General features: G+C 42.5%; 1 protein-coding gene across 1 annotated transcript in view; it reads left to right on the plus strand.

Annotated features, from left to right (window-relative positions):
- The window catches only part of LOC120926665 (multidrug and toxin extrusion protein 2-like), a 217,659-nt gene that overhangs the window by 133,852 nt on the left and 69,683 nt on the right, over positions 1-14,124 (plus strand). Inside the window, exons 11-13 of the mRNA XM_040336789.1 lie at positions 1,024-1,132; positions 3,586-3,661; positions 13,259-13,328. Coding sequence (XP_040192723.1) covers positions 1,024-1,132; positions 3,586-3,661; positions 13,259-13,328 — 255 coding nt within the window. The remainder of the gene's footprint in view (positions 1-1,023; positions 1,133-3,585; positions 3,662-13,258; positions 13,329-14,124) is intronic.

Below are 14,124 nucleotides of genomic sequence, written 5' to 3' on the forward strand. Positions count from 1 at the left end.
CAAGATGGCATATGAAGGAGTTATGTTTCCTTTATGATATCAGAAATACTTTCGGTAGAGTTTCTACATACCTTACTGAAAGTTTCTGAATTTATAAGAGAATGCTTAAGCATTGCCTCTTTGTTTGTATGCGGGTAATTAGCTGATGTCTCTATGATATTTTAGCACTCTCTAGCGGGTGCTAGAAATAGTGTAGGTTGTGTTAGAGTAGGTAACTTTAGTTTAGCTCAGGGCTAAGCCTGAGCTGTGGAATCTGGGTCAGGGTTTAGTGACTCTTACTATACTCTTACTATTTTTATGAGGTCTTGGCCAATCCCCAGTAGTGGGCTGGCAGGGGAGACTTACAAGGGGGAAGACTGACACATGTAGCCAGGTCTCCCTGATGACAGCTGTGGGCTTAAGTCTTCATCCTTCCTTAGGAGCTCTCCTGAAGAGTCAGCCAGGTGGACTGGTGAGTCAGTTGGGTGGACTAGTGAAGATTCAGTCTGGAGGACTGGTGTGGAGATGTTAGCCTGGAGGGCTAATTAAAGGGGCAGCTGCAGCCAGGTGGGTTGGCAGTGCCTGATGAGGAGATGCTGGGAACAGTAGCCACAGAAGAAGTGCAAGTTGTTGTGTGGTAAACTAATGGCTCGTTTCCACTGAGCGGATCGGTTCGGTGCGGTTCAGTACGGTACGCTATTTTGGGTGTTTCCAGTATGAAAGTGTGCCATAAAACCGAACTGTACCGGACCATTCTGGGTCCTGCTTCACATGTGGGGCCATAGAAAATGGAACGGTTCCATTAGGGCGGAGATGCAATACATTCCACTGATTGGTGGACGCGCTAGGCATTTTTTCTAAATCCTGTATGGTCCCTGACGGTCCGATTTGCAGTGGAAACGCTCACGAGAATTGACCGGTCCATTCTAACCGTTCCAAATTTACTGACCCGAACCATTCCGTTCAGTGGAAACAAGGCATAAATAAACTTTACTAGCAAAGTCTTGGCCAGATTTCTAATTCATATTGTATTTTCTTCAACAGCTTCCCATTGGCTTTTGTACAGCTGCCAGTGTCAAAGTTGGAGCGGCATTAGGAGCTGGAGACATCGAGCAAGCCAAAAAGTCTACTAAAGTTGTACTTTACTGTACAGGTATTTGGTTTCTGTCAGCATCACTCTTGGTTTTCCTTTTCTCTAGTTTCTGAAACATGTATAATCTAAATTTTTGTGTTTTCTCTTGTATTTTCAAGTGAGCATGGTTGCAATTACTGTACAAAATTATATATTTTTTTATTATTATTATTCATTTTTTTTTGGGTGTAAATTAGTTGTAGGTGTCAGCTGGCTGTCCATATACACTTATATTTTGGTTTCACCTACAATAACTATCTTCAAAATGTTCCCCAGTGTGTATCACCATCAAGGTTCACTTGTAGTAGTAAGGACAACATCCACCATATACCTGCTCATGAATATAAATGGACATGAATGTGTTATATATGAAAAAAGTGCTTTCCCTTAGAGTAAAAAATGAGATGAGGACATAGAACACAACCTGCTTACTCTCTACCTCTGTTTATCATTAAAAGAGAAGTATGGAATTTTCTTTTTTCTTTAATCAAACTTGCCTAGCTGGATGCAGCATTAGTTCAATGCTACATCTGTCCCCCTGCTGGCTCAAACACTGAGAACCAAGCGATCAAACACCGCCAATGGCTCGGTTCTCAGAGCTTGGTGGGCAGAGAACTGGTGACTGTCAGTCACCGGCTCTCTGCTCTGCCCTCCGACGCTCACTGTAGTGCTGGGCTGTGAAGGGGCAGCCAGCTCAGTCTCTCAAGGGCTCACCGAGAGGCTGAGCTGGGGGTCAGTCCAGGAATGTGGGCGGATCTCCACTATATGGTCGCGATCCTTCCTGAGCCTGGACCGGCTCTAAGACATCAGCCGACAGTGGACTTCAGCCCACTGTCTGCTGAAAATGGGTCACAGGAGTGCAGAACAAAGACATAGATGTACAGTACCAAATCAACAATGTAGGGAGGTTTTGTCAATAGGTGGGGGAGCTATGTTGCCTACACATGCCTGCAGTTATGATGTTCATAATAGTGATGGGCCAAAAATAATGTGTGGAGGTGGTGCTTAGTGCAAGCTCTGACACTGTCTGAAAGTGTGGGAACGCTGCTATTTTGATAGCTTGGCATTTGACCACAGGGAGTCCACGGCAGATATTACTTCATACTCGCAGCAGTTTGTGCCACTTGACTATCCAAAACCTCCTTGCTAATAAAAATGTGACACTGTAGGGGTGCCTTTTCTAAATAATAACTCGCTGACTAGTTTCACTTGCTACCTGGAAATGTATACAAAACAGTTTCATTACCCAAAACTGTTTTTGGTTCTGGATAGAATATGGAATAATTATGCCGCGTACAGACGGTAATTTTTTGTGATGAAAAAAACCGACGTTTTTGAAAACGTCATTTAAAATGACCGTGTGTGGCGAAAACGTTGTTTTATGTCTTCTGAAAAACGACAAAAAAAAAATTCGAACATGCTCGAATTTTTTGTGTCGTTTTTCAAAACGTTGTTTTTTGTTTCACAAAAAATGACCGTGTGTGGGCAAAACGACGTTTAAAACGACGATTTTAAACCCGCGCATGCTCAGAAGCTAGTTATGAAACGAGCTTCAATGGAAAAGAGTGGTGAACGTAACCTCGCTTTGCTAGAGCATTTTGGAAAAACAATAGTGTGTAGGCAACATCGTTTTTGAAAATGAAGTTTCAAAAACGTCGTTTTATTTCATGATTTTAAACGTCGTTTTTTTTTTCATCACAAAAAACGACCGTCTGTACGCGGCATAAGAATGCCTGTTAGGATTGTATTACTATCCAAGATTCAGTTTTAGAGAATTGTTCTAATTTCCTGGTGACAACATTTCCTTTTCCACATTTGCTCTCATTTTCTGTCCTGGTGTTTCACAAGACAGGAAGTAGGAGAAAACCTAAAACACAAGCACAGACAGAAATATAAAAAACATATTTAGTAAAGGGGATTTAATCAATTTTTAGAGGGGGGAGGCTAGAACCGCTTTTTATTGTTTGTTGCAGAACCTCGAATAGGAATAAAAACCTGCCAAGGGATTTTAATCCGGCCGCTCCATCCAAAATAAATGTTTTGGCTAGGCATACACCTTACTTATTATCCTCTCTTTCTTTCTGTAATTTTCCATAATTGTTGTCTTTTGCACATTGCTCGGAATGATAATTATCCCAGTAGTTAAACAAAGGGATCATTTCAGTATTGGATAGAATAGGAAAGGGTTAGAACCTCTGTCATAAAACAAAAATTAAAAAAGGTTCTAACACACATACTATCCAAATAAAATGAATGGCTGAAGATGCACATTTGTATGCAGGCATAGAACATACGTATTTGAAAAAACATTAGTCTTGCATTTATCGTCATTTGTTTTTAATTATACAATTTTCTTCAGCTTGGTATACCACTTCTGATTTGGTTACTGGTATTTGATGTATTAGTGGGCATATACCAAGCAGTTCAAACGTTAAATTATTTTACAGACTAATCTTGTCCTTCCTGTTTTTCAGCATTTTGTTGCTTGTTGATCAGCTGTACTCTACTTGCGCTGAAAAATGTCATAGGTTATATGTTTACAAATGATAGGTGAGTAGAATGGAGGTGGAACAACTTCTTCAAATCTATTTAAATGATGATTCACTACTTTGATGATAAACTATCTCACATTTGTGCAAAAGGTGTTTATAAACAGAAAAGTAATTCATACACACTGCCTTTTTTTTAGCCTGAGACAAAAAAAAAGCTATCCGGATTAAAATATATTAGAGGACCAGCATATTTTGTTAAACACATTGGTGTAGGCAGGTGGAACTTGTGTTCCTCTTTAATTCTAATAAGACATTCCCTTATTGTGTCAGCTATTGTAGGTCCCGCCTGTTATCTCTTTAAGGTTTGGGAGTCTTACCAGGGTCTTTTGGAAAATGTCAGCAGTGTGACTATTGGTACTATGAGCAGCATGCTATAATAGTACAGGCAGGGCTGTAACCTGGCCTAGGCCAACAAGGCCCAGGCCTAGGGCAGCACGTTGCAGGGGGGCAGCATGGAAAGTGTCCCCGCCGGCTTGCGCTACACTGATAGTGTAACGCCAGTCTTATGGGGCGTACTGGACAGAGAGGCAAATTAGTCTAGTGCCCCCATAAAGCAGCCGCACTGCTTCCCGCCAGCATTCCGCAACTGTGGGGGGGGGGGGGGGGCAGTGCTTCTAATTTTGACTGTCCTATTATCCTGAACCACAAACCTTCCTCACTGTGCTATGTATTTTCTGCTGCACCATTGGCATGGTTATATCTTCTTAGTCCTCTCCATAAAATTTGCAGAATTTTGTGCCTAAAGTAGACACTTTTTTTTAGGGAAGGGCGGGTCTTAAACAACAAGGGGTGTGGCCTTGACAGGAAGGGGTGGGTCATATTTAAATTAGGGGGTGCACGAGTTTAGTCAGGCCTAGGGCAGCACAAAACCTAAATACACCACTGAGTACAGGGTCTAAATTCCCCAAAAGAAAGTGCTGTTTCTTTTGTAGCCAATGCCCGAAATGTTCTGAACCTTAATTTGGACAATTTACCACACTATGGATGTAATCTACTTTCTACAAAATTTCAGAAAAGTTAAAGGGGTTGTAAGGGTTCATGTTTTTTTACCTTAATGCATCCTATGCATCTTAAAGGGAGTGTTGCACCATAATCTGGTTTATTTTATGATTGCAGATATATTTTAATTCAGAGATATTAACGATACAGCATTCTCTTGATTCAGAAGTGAATAGTAGACAGATGTTCCCAAATTTGAATTCGAAAGGAACAAGCAGGTCTTTAGACCAGAACTGACACCTAGATGGCAATGAAATTATCATATATTTGTAGATGTATTGCTACCCCTGAAGGAGCTGGTTATGTTGGGTCGTCTGTTCGTGACTCAGATAAATGCGCAGCACCACTGACACCTTTTCCAACTTTAACAAAGGTAGACTAGTAGTTTTCCAATGAAAAAATATGCACTGTACCAAAGAGAGGGCACAGAGCAAAGTGCCACATAAAAAGGAGCCCAAGGAAATAATAACCCAAAAATTATGTATTTATTATCAAATTAATTTATTGAAAAAACAATGACCAAAACACGTTTCACTGGGAAACTCCAGCTTCTTCAGGACTAGCGCCCTCTAGCTCTGACAAGTGTATATATACATCATTTTTGTCTTCGCTTATTTATCTCATAAGTCAAATCTACCATGTGTTTTACCCAGACAAGTAGTGTGTCATAGATAGTATTAACCCCCAAAGGGGTGGGATCATAACAGATGCAGCATCTTAATTTCTGATGGTGTATACACAGCATACTTAAAACATCGACAAATGCATAAAAGCACATTGAAATCATGACTAAAGACAAAGACCAAAATTGATAAACAACCAGAATGAAAAAAATAATAATTATATATATATATATATATATATATATATATATATATATATATATATATATATATATATATATATATATATATAAGAACAAAATAAGAAGACAAAATTCCCCAAGGAAGACCCATAGGCCCAGATTCACGTAGATGGGTGCAAAATTGTGCGGGCGTAACGTATCTCATTTACGTTACACCGCCACAAGTTTTTCAGGCAAGTGCTTTATTCACAAAGCACTTGCCTGTAAAGTTGCGGCGGCGTAGCGTAAATCACCTTGCGGAATTTAAATTCGGTGGGTAGGGGGCGTGTTTCATTGAAATGAAGCGCGTCCCCGCGCCCAACGAACTGCGCATGCGCCGTCCCTAAAATATCCCAGTGTGCATTGCTCCACATGACGTCGCAAGGACGGCATTGGTTTCGACGTGAACGTAAATGACATCCAGCCCCATTCACGGACGACTTACGCAAACAACGTAAATTTTCGACGCGGGAACGACGGCCATACTTAACATTGGCTGCGCCTAATAGACCCAGGGGCAACTTTACGCCGGGAAAAGCCTAACGTAAACATCGTAACTTTACTGCGTCGGCCGCGCGTACGTTCTGGAATTCGCGTATTTAGCTAATTTGCATACTCGACGGGGAAATCGATGGAAGCGCCACCTAGCGGGCAAAAAATAAATTGCAGTTAAGATCCAACGGCGTAAGAGACTTACGCCTGTCGGATCTAATGGATATCTATGCGTAACTGATTTTAAGAATCAGTCGCATAGATACAATGGCTCGGATTAGGACTTACGACGGCGTACATGGCGCTGCGCCGTCGTAAGTCCTCTGAGAATCTGGCCCATAGTCTCCACAATCAACTGACCCCTTGAGGTTTGTCAATATGTTGATGGTCTTTTAAAGACAAGGGGCTAGATTCAGATAGATTAGCGGATCTTTGGGGGAGATTCAGATAGAGATACGACGGTGTATCTCCTGATACGCCGTCGTATCTCTGAGATCCGACGGTCGGATCTATGCGACTGATTCATAAGAATCAGTTACGCATAGATCTCCCTTAGATCCGACAGGTGTAAGTGACTTACACCGTCGGATCTTAGGCTGCAATCTCCGGCCGGCCGCTAGGTGGCGCTTCGTTTTTTTACGCGACGAATATGCAAATTCCGATTTCCGCCGATTCACAAACGAACGCCCGCCCGTCGCTTTTTTTTTCCGTCGTTTGCGTTCGGCTTTTTCTGGCGTATACTTACCCCTGCTATATGCGGCGTATCCAATGTTAAGTATGGCCGTCGTTCCCGCGCCGAGTTTTGAATTTTTACGTGGTTTGCGTAAGTCGATTCAGAAAAGCGCTGGACGCAAGTTACGCTCACGCTGAAACCAATGACGTCCTAGCGACGTCATTGGGAGCAATACACGCCGGGAAAATTCACGAACGGCGCATGCGCATTTAAATCGGCGCGGGGACGCGCCTGTTTTAAATACTACACTCCCCCTAGCCGCGGAATTTGAATTCCGCCGGGGGAGTTACGATCCGCCGGTGCAAGTTTCGAGGTAAGTGCTTTCTGAATACTGCACTAGCCTCTCAAATTTGCGCCGGCGGTTTTGTAAATCAGATAGATTACGCGGATCTAAATATCCGCTAATCTATCTGAATTTACCCCACAGACAGGGGGGAGATTCAGATAGAGAATCTAGCCCAATGGTTCCTACTCTTGAATCATACGTGTGAGATACCAAGGATGTTCTCAACAAATCAAGTGATTATGATCAATGATGGTTTCTCGTTGGTATTGACGTGGAGTCATTATACATGTCAATACCTCATCTTTGGGGACAAAAAGCTGTGGAGCACTTTTTTCAGAAATTCTATCCAGAGATGGCCCATCAAAATGAATTGGTATTGGACCTTTTGAACTTTGTCCTCCATAACAACTACTTTGAGTTCAATTATGTTAACTTCCAACAGGTGTCAGGCACTTACATGGGGGAACCCTGGGCGCCCTCATATGCATGCCTGCACTTGGGAATGTGGGAGGAGTCTGAAGTATACACTCTAGGACTTTATGAATGGTCTGTGAGGGCATCGTTTTGTTATATTAATGATATTCTGGTGGTCTTGAAGGGAACCGAGACTGAACTGCATGAATTTGTTCATGAGCCTAATGACAATACACAGGGTTTGACCCTGTCTCCATTTCCTTCCTTGACATCAGGATTACTAAGAAGAATAGCTCCTTGGTTACTTCTACTTTTCGAAAACCGATGACAGCCATTACCCTACTTCGGGCAGACAGTTTTCACCCCAGCTCTCTAGTGAGAGGCATCCCCAAGTGATAATGTATTTAAAAAGGAAGCCCACAATATATATGCCAGATTTAGAGAGAGAGGCTACAGTCACAAAGTACTCAGACCAGCAAAGAAAAGAGACATGAGTCAAGAGATCATCTTTGATTGAGAGACAAAGTCCCTCTTCACCGTCTCCCCTGGGTCATGCCATACAATGCAAACCAGTGAGATTCATCACCCAGTTTGGTTTGCAGTGGTCCAAGGTAAGGGAGATTCTTGAGAGGCACTGGTCTACATTGTCCTGTTGTCTCACTCTGTCTGCCATAGTGGGGAAATACCCACATATAACTGCACGGAGGGCCCCAAATTTATCTGACATGCTCTCTTGATCTGAATACATCATGTCATCCACTAGGGAGTGATTCTAACTGTAGGGGGGTGGTCTCACAACAACATGACAGAGATCACTGCTCCTGATGACAGGGATGACTAGGCAGGCTTGTGCGCTCCCACTAGACGGCAAATTAAAGGGTACAGGTACTCCCATTTTCCCATCGTTGCCATTCTGCCAACATATATCGGCAAGTGGTTAATAGTTTATAATTTGTTATGTAACTGTAACATATTTTCATTTTTAAATATAACTATTTGAAATCAGGTCACTCTTCTTAAAACACACTGTACAGCATAGGTGTGCACAGCCTATTGCATTGGGTGTGCACCCCAAAGCTCAAACACACATGCGTGTGCATATGTATACAGTATATACTGCCTGTCAGTAGGGCAGAGTTTGGTGTCAGTGGGGCAGTGGATGGTGTCAGATTTTATTTTTACTATTCAATTTAAAATTTAAAAATTTTTTATTATTATTTACAAATTCTTTTCATTCGTTTTTTCCAATTTGTTTAGGAGCCCCATTAGGGGGCTTTGGTACAATTTCATGGGTCTAAACAGGGGGATTCTGCAGCACACAAGGTGATTAGGGTGTGCCCAGGCACACCTGCCACATGCCTATGCTGTAAGAAAGCCCTTGAATTCGCCTACTCGCAGTTTGCGAGTGGAAAATGAGGGCTTGCGAGCTAGGCTGCTTGGGAGCGGGGGGGGGGGGCGAGCGAGCACCACTGGCAGGCGGGGTTGATCCGGAGCCATTCTCCCAGTGATCACCCCGGTGGAAGAGAGCGTGGAGGAAGAGGAAAGCCGTGGGATCACCGAGCGGTATAGCACGCTGTAACAGCTGACTTGAAACTGCCTCCGCTCTGCTGGCTGTCTCACACAGCCTCCTCCTAACCCCGTGCTTGTGATAGACAGAATGCAGGTCCTATGCTGGGATGTGTTCTGTCTATCACCGGCATGGTGTTATGAGGAGGCGGGGCAGTGTTAGACAGTGCTGAGGCAGTTTCAATGTTAGCTTGATATACCGCTCTGCGATCCCGTGGCTCTAATCTTCCTCCAGTCATGATTCGGCTGCCCTCTCACTTCCTCGGCCCTGGCGAGGCTGCAATGGGGGCACAGTGAGGCTGCAATGCACAGTGTGGTTGCAATGCACAGTGAGGCTGCAATGGTAGGCACAGTGAGGCTTTAATGATGGGCACAGGTCATGCTGCATTGATGGGCACAGGTGAGCCTGCATTGATGGGTCCTGGTGAGGCTGTGCTGAGGGGAACTGATAAAGTTGTTGTTAATATTTATTTTTGTAACGTAATTCTGCATAAAACATTTAGATGTAATTTCATGAGATAATTTATGAGAGCGTGATTAGGTGAAGGGGCAGGGTATGGGTTGGGTGGGGCAACTGGTGGCGAGTAACCCTTGAGGCCTGGCTAGTAGCTCAGGACTTGAAATTTTGAGCCCTGCTGTACAGTATATGTAAAAAGGGGTTCCCATTAACTGGTTTTCGCCAATTCCAACAAATTAATGGCTTTATTGAGTTTGATACACTAAATGTGACCATCTGTAGTAAGGTCAGCAAGATCAATGTATACAGGAAAGAAGTAATAAATGTAACAATCTGTGGCAACTAGTGTACATATATGTGTCTGTGTGTGTGTATATATATATATATATATATATATATATATATATATATATATTGTGGCATCTATTGATACAGAATGGGCAAATTGGCCATGTCCTCCCACTCCCTCGTCACAACATTTGATTGACAACAGTAGGAGTCAGTGGTTTCCGCTACTATCAATCTGCCTAACGAGGAGGGAGACAGTGGCGAGAACCACTGCTCTCGTGCACAGTCCTGGATCAGATCGGGCTCAGGTGTAAGTGGAGCTGGGGGTATCCTGCATCAGAGAAGGTTTTTTAATTTAAAGGGGTTGTAAAGGAATTTTTTTTTCGTAATAAGCATCCTTTACCTGCAGACATTCCTCTTTTCACTTCCTCATTGTTCATTTTTGCTCAGAAGTTGCTCTATTTCTTCTCTGTTCTGTTCACTTGCTGCTTGTCTGATTGTAATGACCACCGTGAAGGGAGGCTTTACTGCGGTGGTCAGTGACGTGCTCGCCCCCTCCTGGGAACTACATCTGTGTGGCAGGACGCTCTCTACATGTTCCCAGTATGCCGCAATTCATACTGGGAAATGTAGGGCCAGATTCACAGCCAGGCGGTGAAGCGTAACGCAACCGATTTAGGTTACACTGCCGCAAATTTTCTGTCTAAGTGCCCGGTCCACAAAGCACTTACCTGGAAATTTGCGGTGGTGTATCCTAAATCCGTCCGGCGCAAGGCGGGCCCAATCGAATGGGGCGAGTCCCATTTAAATTAGGCGCGCTCCCGCGCCGGACGTACTGCGCATGCTCCTGTCGCAAATTTCCCGACGTGCTTTGCGCAAAGTTACGACGCGCCAACGTTTTGTGAATCGCGACGGGTAAAAAAGACTTGCGCCGGGAAAAATAAAATTTTTGAAAAAAAATCAAAAGCGATGCGGGAAAGACGGGTATACTTTTACATGGTGTACTAAGTTTACACTTTGTAAAAGGTGCCCTATCTTTGCGACGGCAAACTAACACTTGCGGCGACGTAACGACGGGAAAAAATTTCGTGGATCGCCGAAACTGCTAATTTGCATACCCGACACTGGTTTACGACGCGGCCGCGGTATTGCATCCTAAGATCCGACAGTGTAAAACTATTACACCTGTCGGATCTTAGGGATATCTATGCGTAACTGATTCTATGAATCAGTCGCATAGATAGAAACAGGGATACGACGGCGTATCAGCAGATACGCCGTCGTATCTCTTTTGTGAATCTGGCCCGTAGTTCTTACATGAACGAGCGATGCAAACCAGGAAGTGAATGAGAGAACAGAAACTAGAATGCCGGAGGTGATATAGATGAAGGAATTTAATAGGTATTTACTTGTTTTTTAACAGAATCATTACACTATTCTGTCTGTCTACCTTGCAGACATTAATTTTAGGCAAATTTTTTTTTTTCCTTTACAAATCCTTTAATGCATGCTTGAGGCTTTAGAACCACTACCATAGTTAATAACATAACAACTAATACCAAGTTTTTGTAAATCAATAATGAATATACACCTGAAGAAGCAGTCAAACGCACAGCCAGTATAACTCAGAGCAGACCAGAGCAATCACACATTGCTCCTCTGATTACAGAGGAGTTAAAAGAACTACCATAGGCGTGCGCACATAGGGCCAGATTCAGGTATAAATACGTTACGCTGCGGTGGCGTAACGTATCCCATTTATGTTACACAGCCGCAGGTTTACAGCGTAAGTGCCTGATTCACAAAGCTCTTACCTGTAAACTTGCGGCGGTGTAACGTAAATCCGCTCGGCGCAAGCCCGCCTAATTCAAATGGGGCGGGCACCATTTAAATTAGGCGCGTTCCCGCGCCGAACGTTCTGCGCATGCTCCGTGTTAAAATTTCCCGACGTGCTTTGCACGAAATTACGGCGCCCCGACGTTTTTTTGGACGGCGACGTGCGTTCTGTCGTTTCGTATTCCCGGACGTCTTACGCAAAAAAAAAAATTTGAAAATCGACGCGGGAACAACGGCCATACTTTAACATGGCTGTTCTAAAGATAAGCCATGATAAAGCAGGTCTAACTTTGCGACGGAAAAAACCGACTAGCGACGACGTAAGAGATTGCGACGAACGCGCGTATCTTCGTAGATCGCCGTAACTAGTTATTTGCATATTCTGCGCCGACCGCAATGGAATTGCCACCTAGCGGCTGACCTAGAATTGCATCCTAAGATCCGACTATGTAAGTCATTTACACCTGTCGGATCTTAGGGCTATCTATGCGTAACTGATTCTATGAATCAGCCGCATAGTTAGGACGGGCGGATCAGAGATACGACGGCGTATCAGGAGATACGCCGTCGTATCTCTTTTGTGAATCTGGCCCATAGGGTGTAAGGTGTGCCTGGGCACACCCTAATCACCCTGCACTGTGCATATTCCCCCTGCTGCCTGGCTGCAGAGAAAGGGACTGGGGAATCTCTGTCCTCAGTCCCTTTCTCTGTCTCAAAAGTTATGCCCCGTACACACCATCACTTTATGTGATGAAAAAAAATGACGTTTTTAAAAACGTCACTTTAATTGACTGTGTGTGGGGGAAAACTTTGTTTTATGTCTTGTAAAAAACGACCAAAAAAAATTGAAGCATGCTTCAATTTTATGTGTCGTTTTTCAAAAGTGCACTTTTTACTTCACAGAAATTGACCGTGTGTAGCAAAAAACGTCGTTTTCTAAGACGTTTTTTCATCCACGCATGCCCAGAAGCTACTTATGAAGCAAGCTTCAATGGTAAAACGTGGTGGAACGTAACCTCGCTTTGCAAGATCATTGTGAGAAAACGATGGTGTGTAGGCAACTTCGTCTTTGAAAATTGAAGTTTCAAAAACGTCATTTTTTACTTCACAGAAAGTGTCGTTTTTTTTCATCACATAAAGTGATGGTGTGTACGCGGCATTAGACATCAGGGGTCTGTTTAGACCACTGATATTTCACCAAAGCCCCCCAACAGGGCTCCTAAAAAAAAATATATATATATATATATATATATATATATATATATATATATATATATATATATTTAAAAAAAAAATTGTAAAAAAATAACAATAATAATACAAAAAAAGACACTGACACCAATCTCTGCCCTGCTGACAAAGCCCTACTGATTTACCCACTGCCATATACGGTATATTACACACGCATGTGTGTTTGAGCTTTGGTGTGCACACCCCAATGCCATAGGCTGCGCACACCTATGAGAACTGCATTTACCTAACCAACCTAGCAACCTATTTTGGAGGGTGCTACATAGAATGGAAATGACAAATAATAATTTATCTACAATGGTCCAGTTATAAGTGGAATCGCTACTTTATTTACTTGTCCTATCCTATATTAAACAGGAGAAAATGTTCTTATATTAAACTGTCTTGATAATTATATGTGATTTTATTTATTTATTTTGTTAAATGCAGGGATATTGTTACTTTGGTTTCAAAACTTATTCTCATATTTGCTCCAATTCACCTGAGTGATGGCATAAATGTAAGTATTTTCTTATTTAGTTCAGTTATATATAAATTAAGGAAATATTCATAAAAACTTTTAAAGCAGTGATTGGGTGGAAAAAGTTTTGTTTTTTGTTTAAGAATCTGTGCAAATTTGTTTTTCATTTATAGGTTGCTATATAAGTTTTACAGTGGTCCTGTGGAGGGTAAAAGTATACATAATCAATTCCTGAGATGGGGGGGGGGGGGGGGCACTTTTCAAGCAGTATTAAACCCAAAAGCAAATACGTATTATATTACAGATTACCAATTCTTAGATGTGATCCCTGTTTTCACTTTCCTTCTATTTTCATGTGGTAATCCAGCCAACAAGTCTGTTGTTTTTCAAGAGTTTAAGCTCTCCAGCAGAATGTAGCAGTTTGCATGGAAGACACAAATCATTTAAAACTGTCAGGGGTGGTTAAAATGATCAGCTCTTATTTATTAATGTACAACCTTTATCCCAAAAGAAAAACATGTTTGCTGTAACTGATTATAAAGTGTCATCTGGAGTTTGGCATCAATTAGTTAGTGTATTTAAATCTGCTAATACATTTAACACTACCCCCCCCCCCCCCCCGACTGATAATGCTGCTTTCTGCTATGCTCCTGTTCTCCTTCATTCAGAGTATTGTCTCACTAAAACAAGAGGGGTTTTACCAGGGGAAAACAGAGGGAAAAAAATAGCCTGAAAAAAAGAAAACAAATGTTGCCACCACATCTAATGACTGGTAAGCTGCTATGTATAACATTTTGGGTTTTGGGTTTAAAACCGCTTTAAGGTGCCAAATATG

Source organism: Rana temporaria, chromosome 2 (assembly GCF_905171775.1).
Source record: "Rana temporaria chromosome 2, aRanTem1.1, whole genome shotgun sequence".
NCBI lineage: Eukaryota > Metazoa > Chordata > Amphibia > Anura > Ranidae > Rana > Rana temporaria.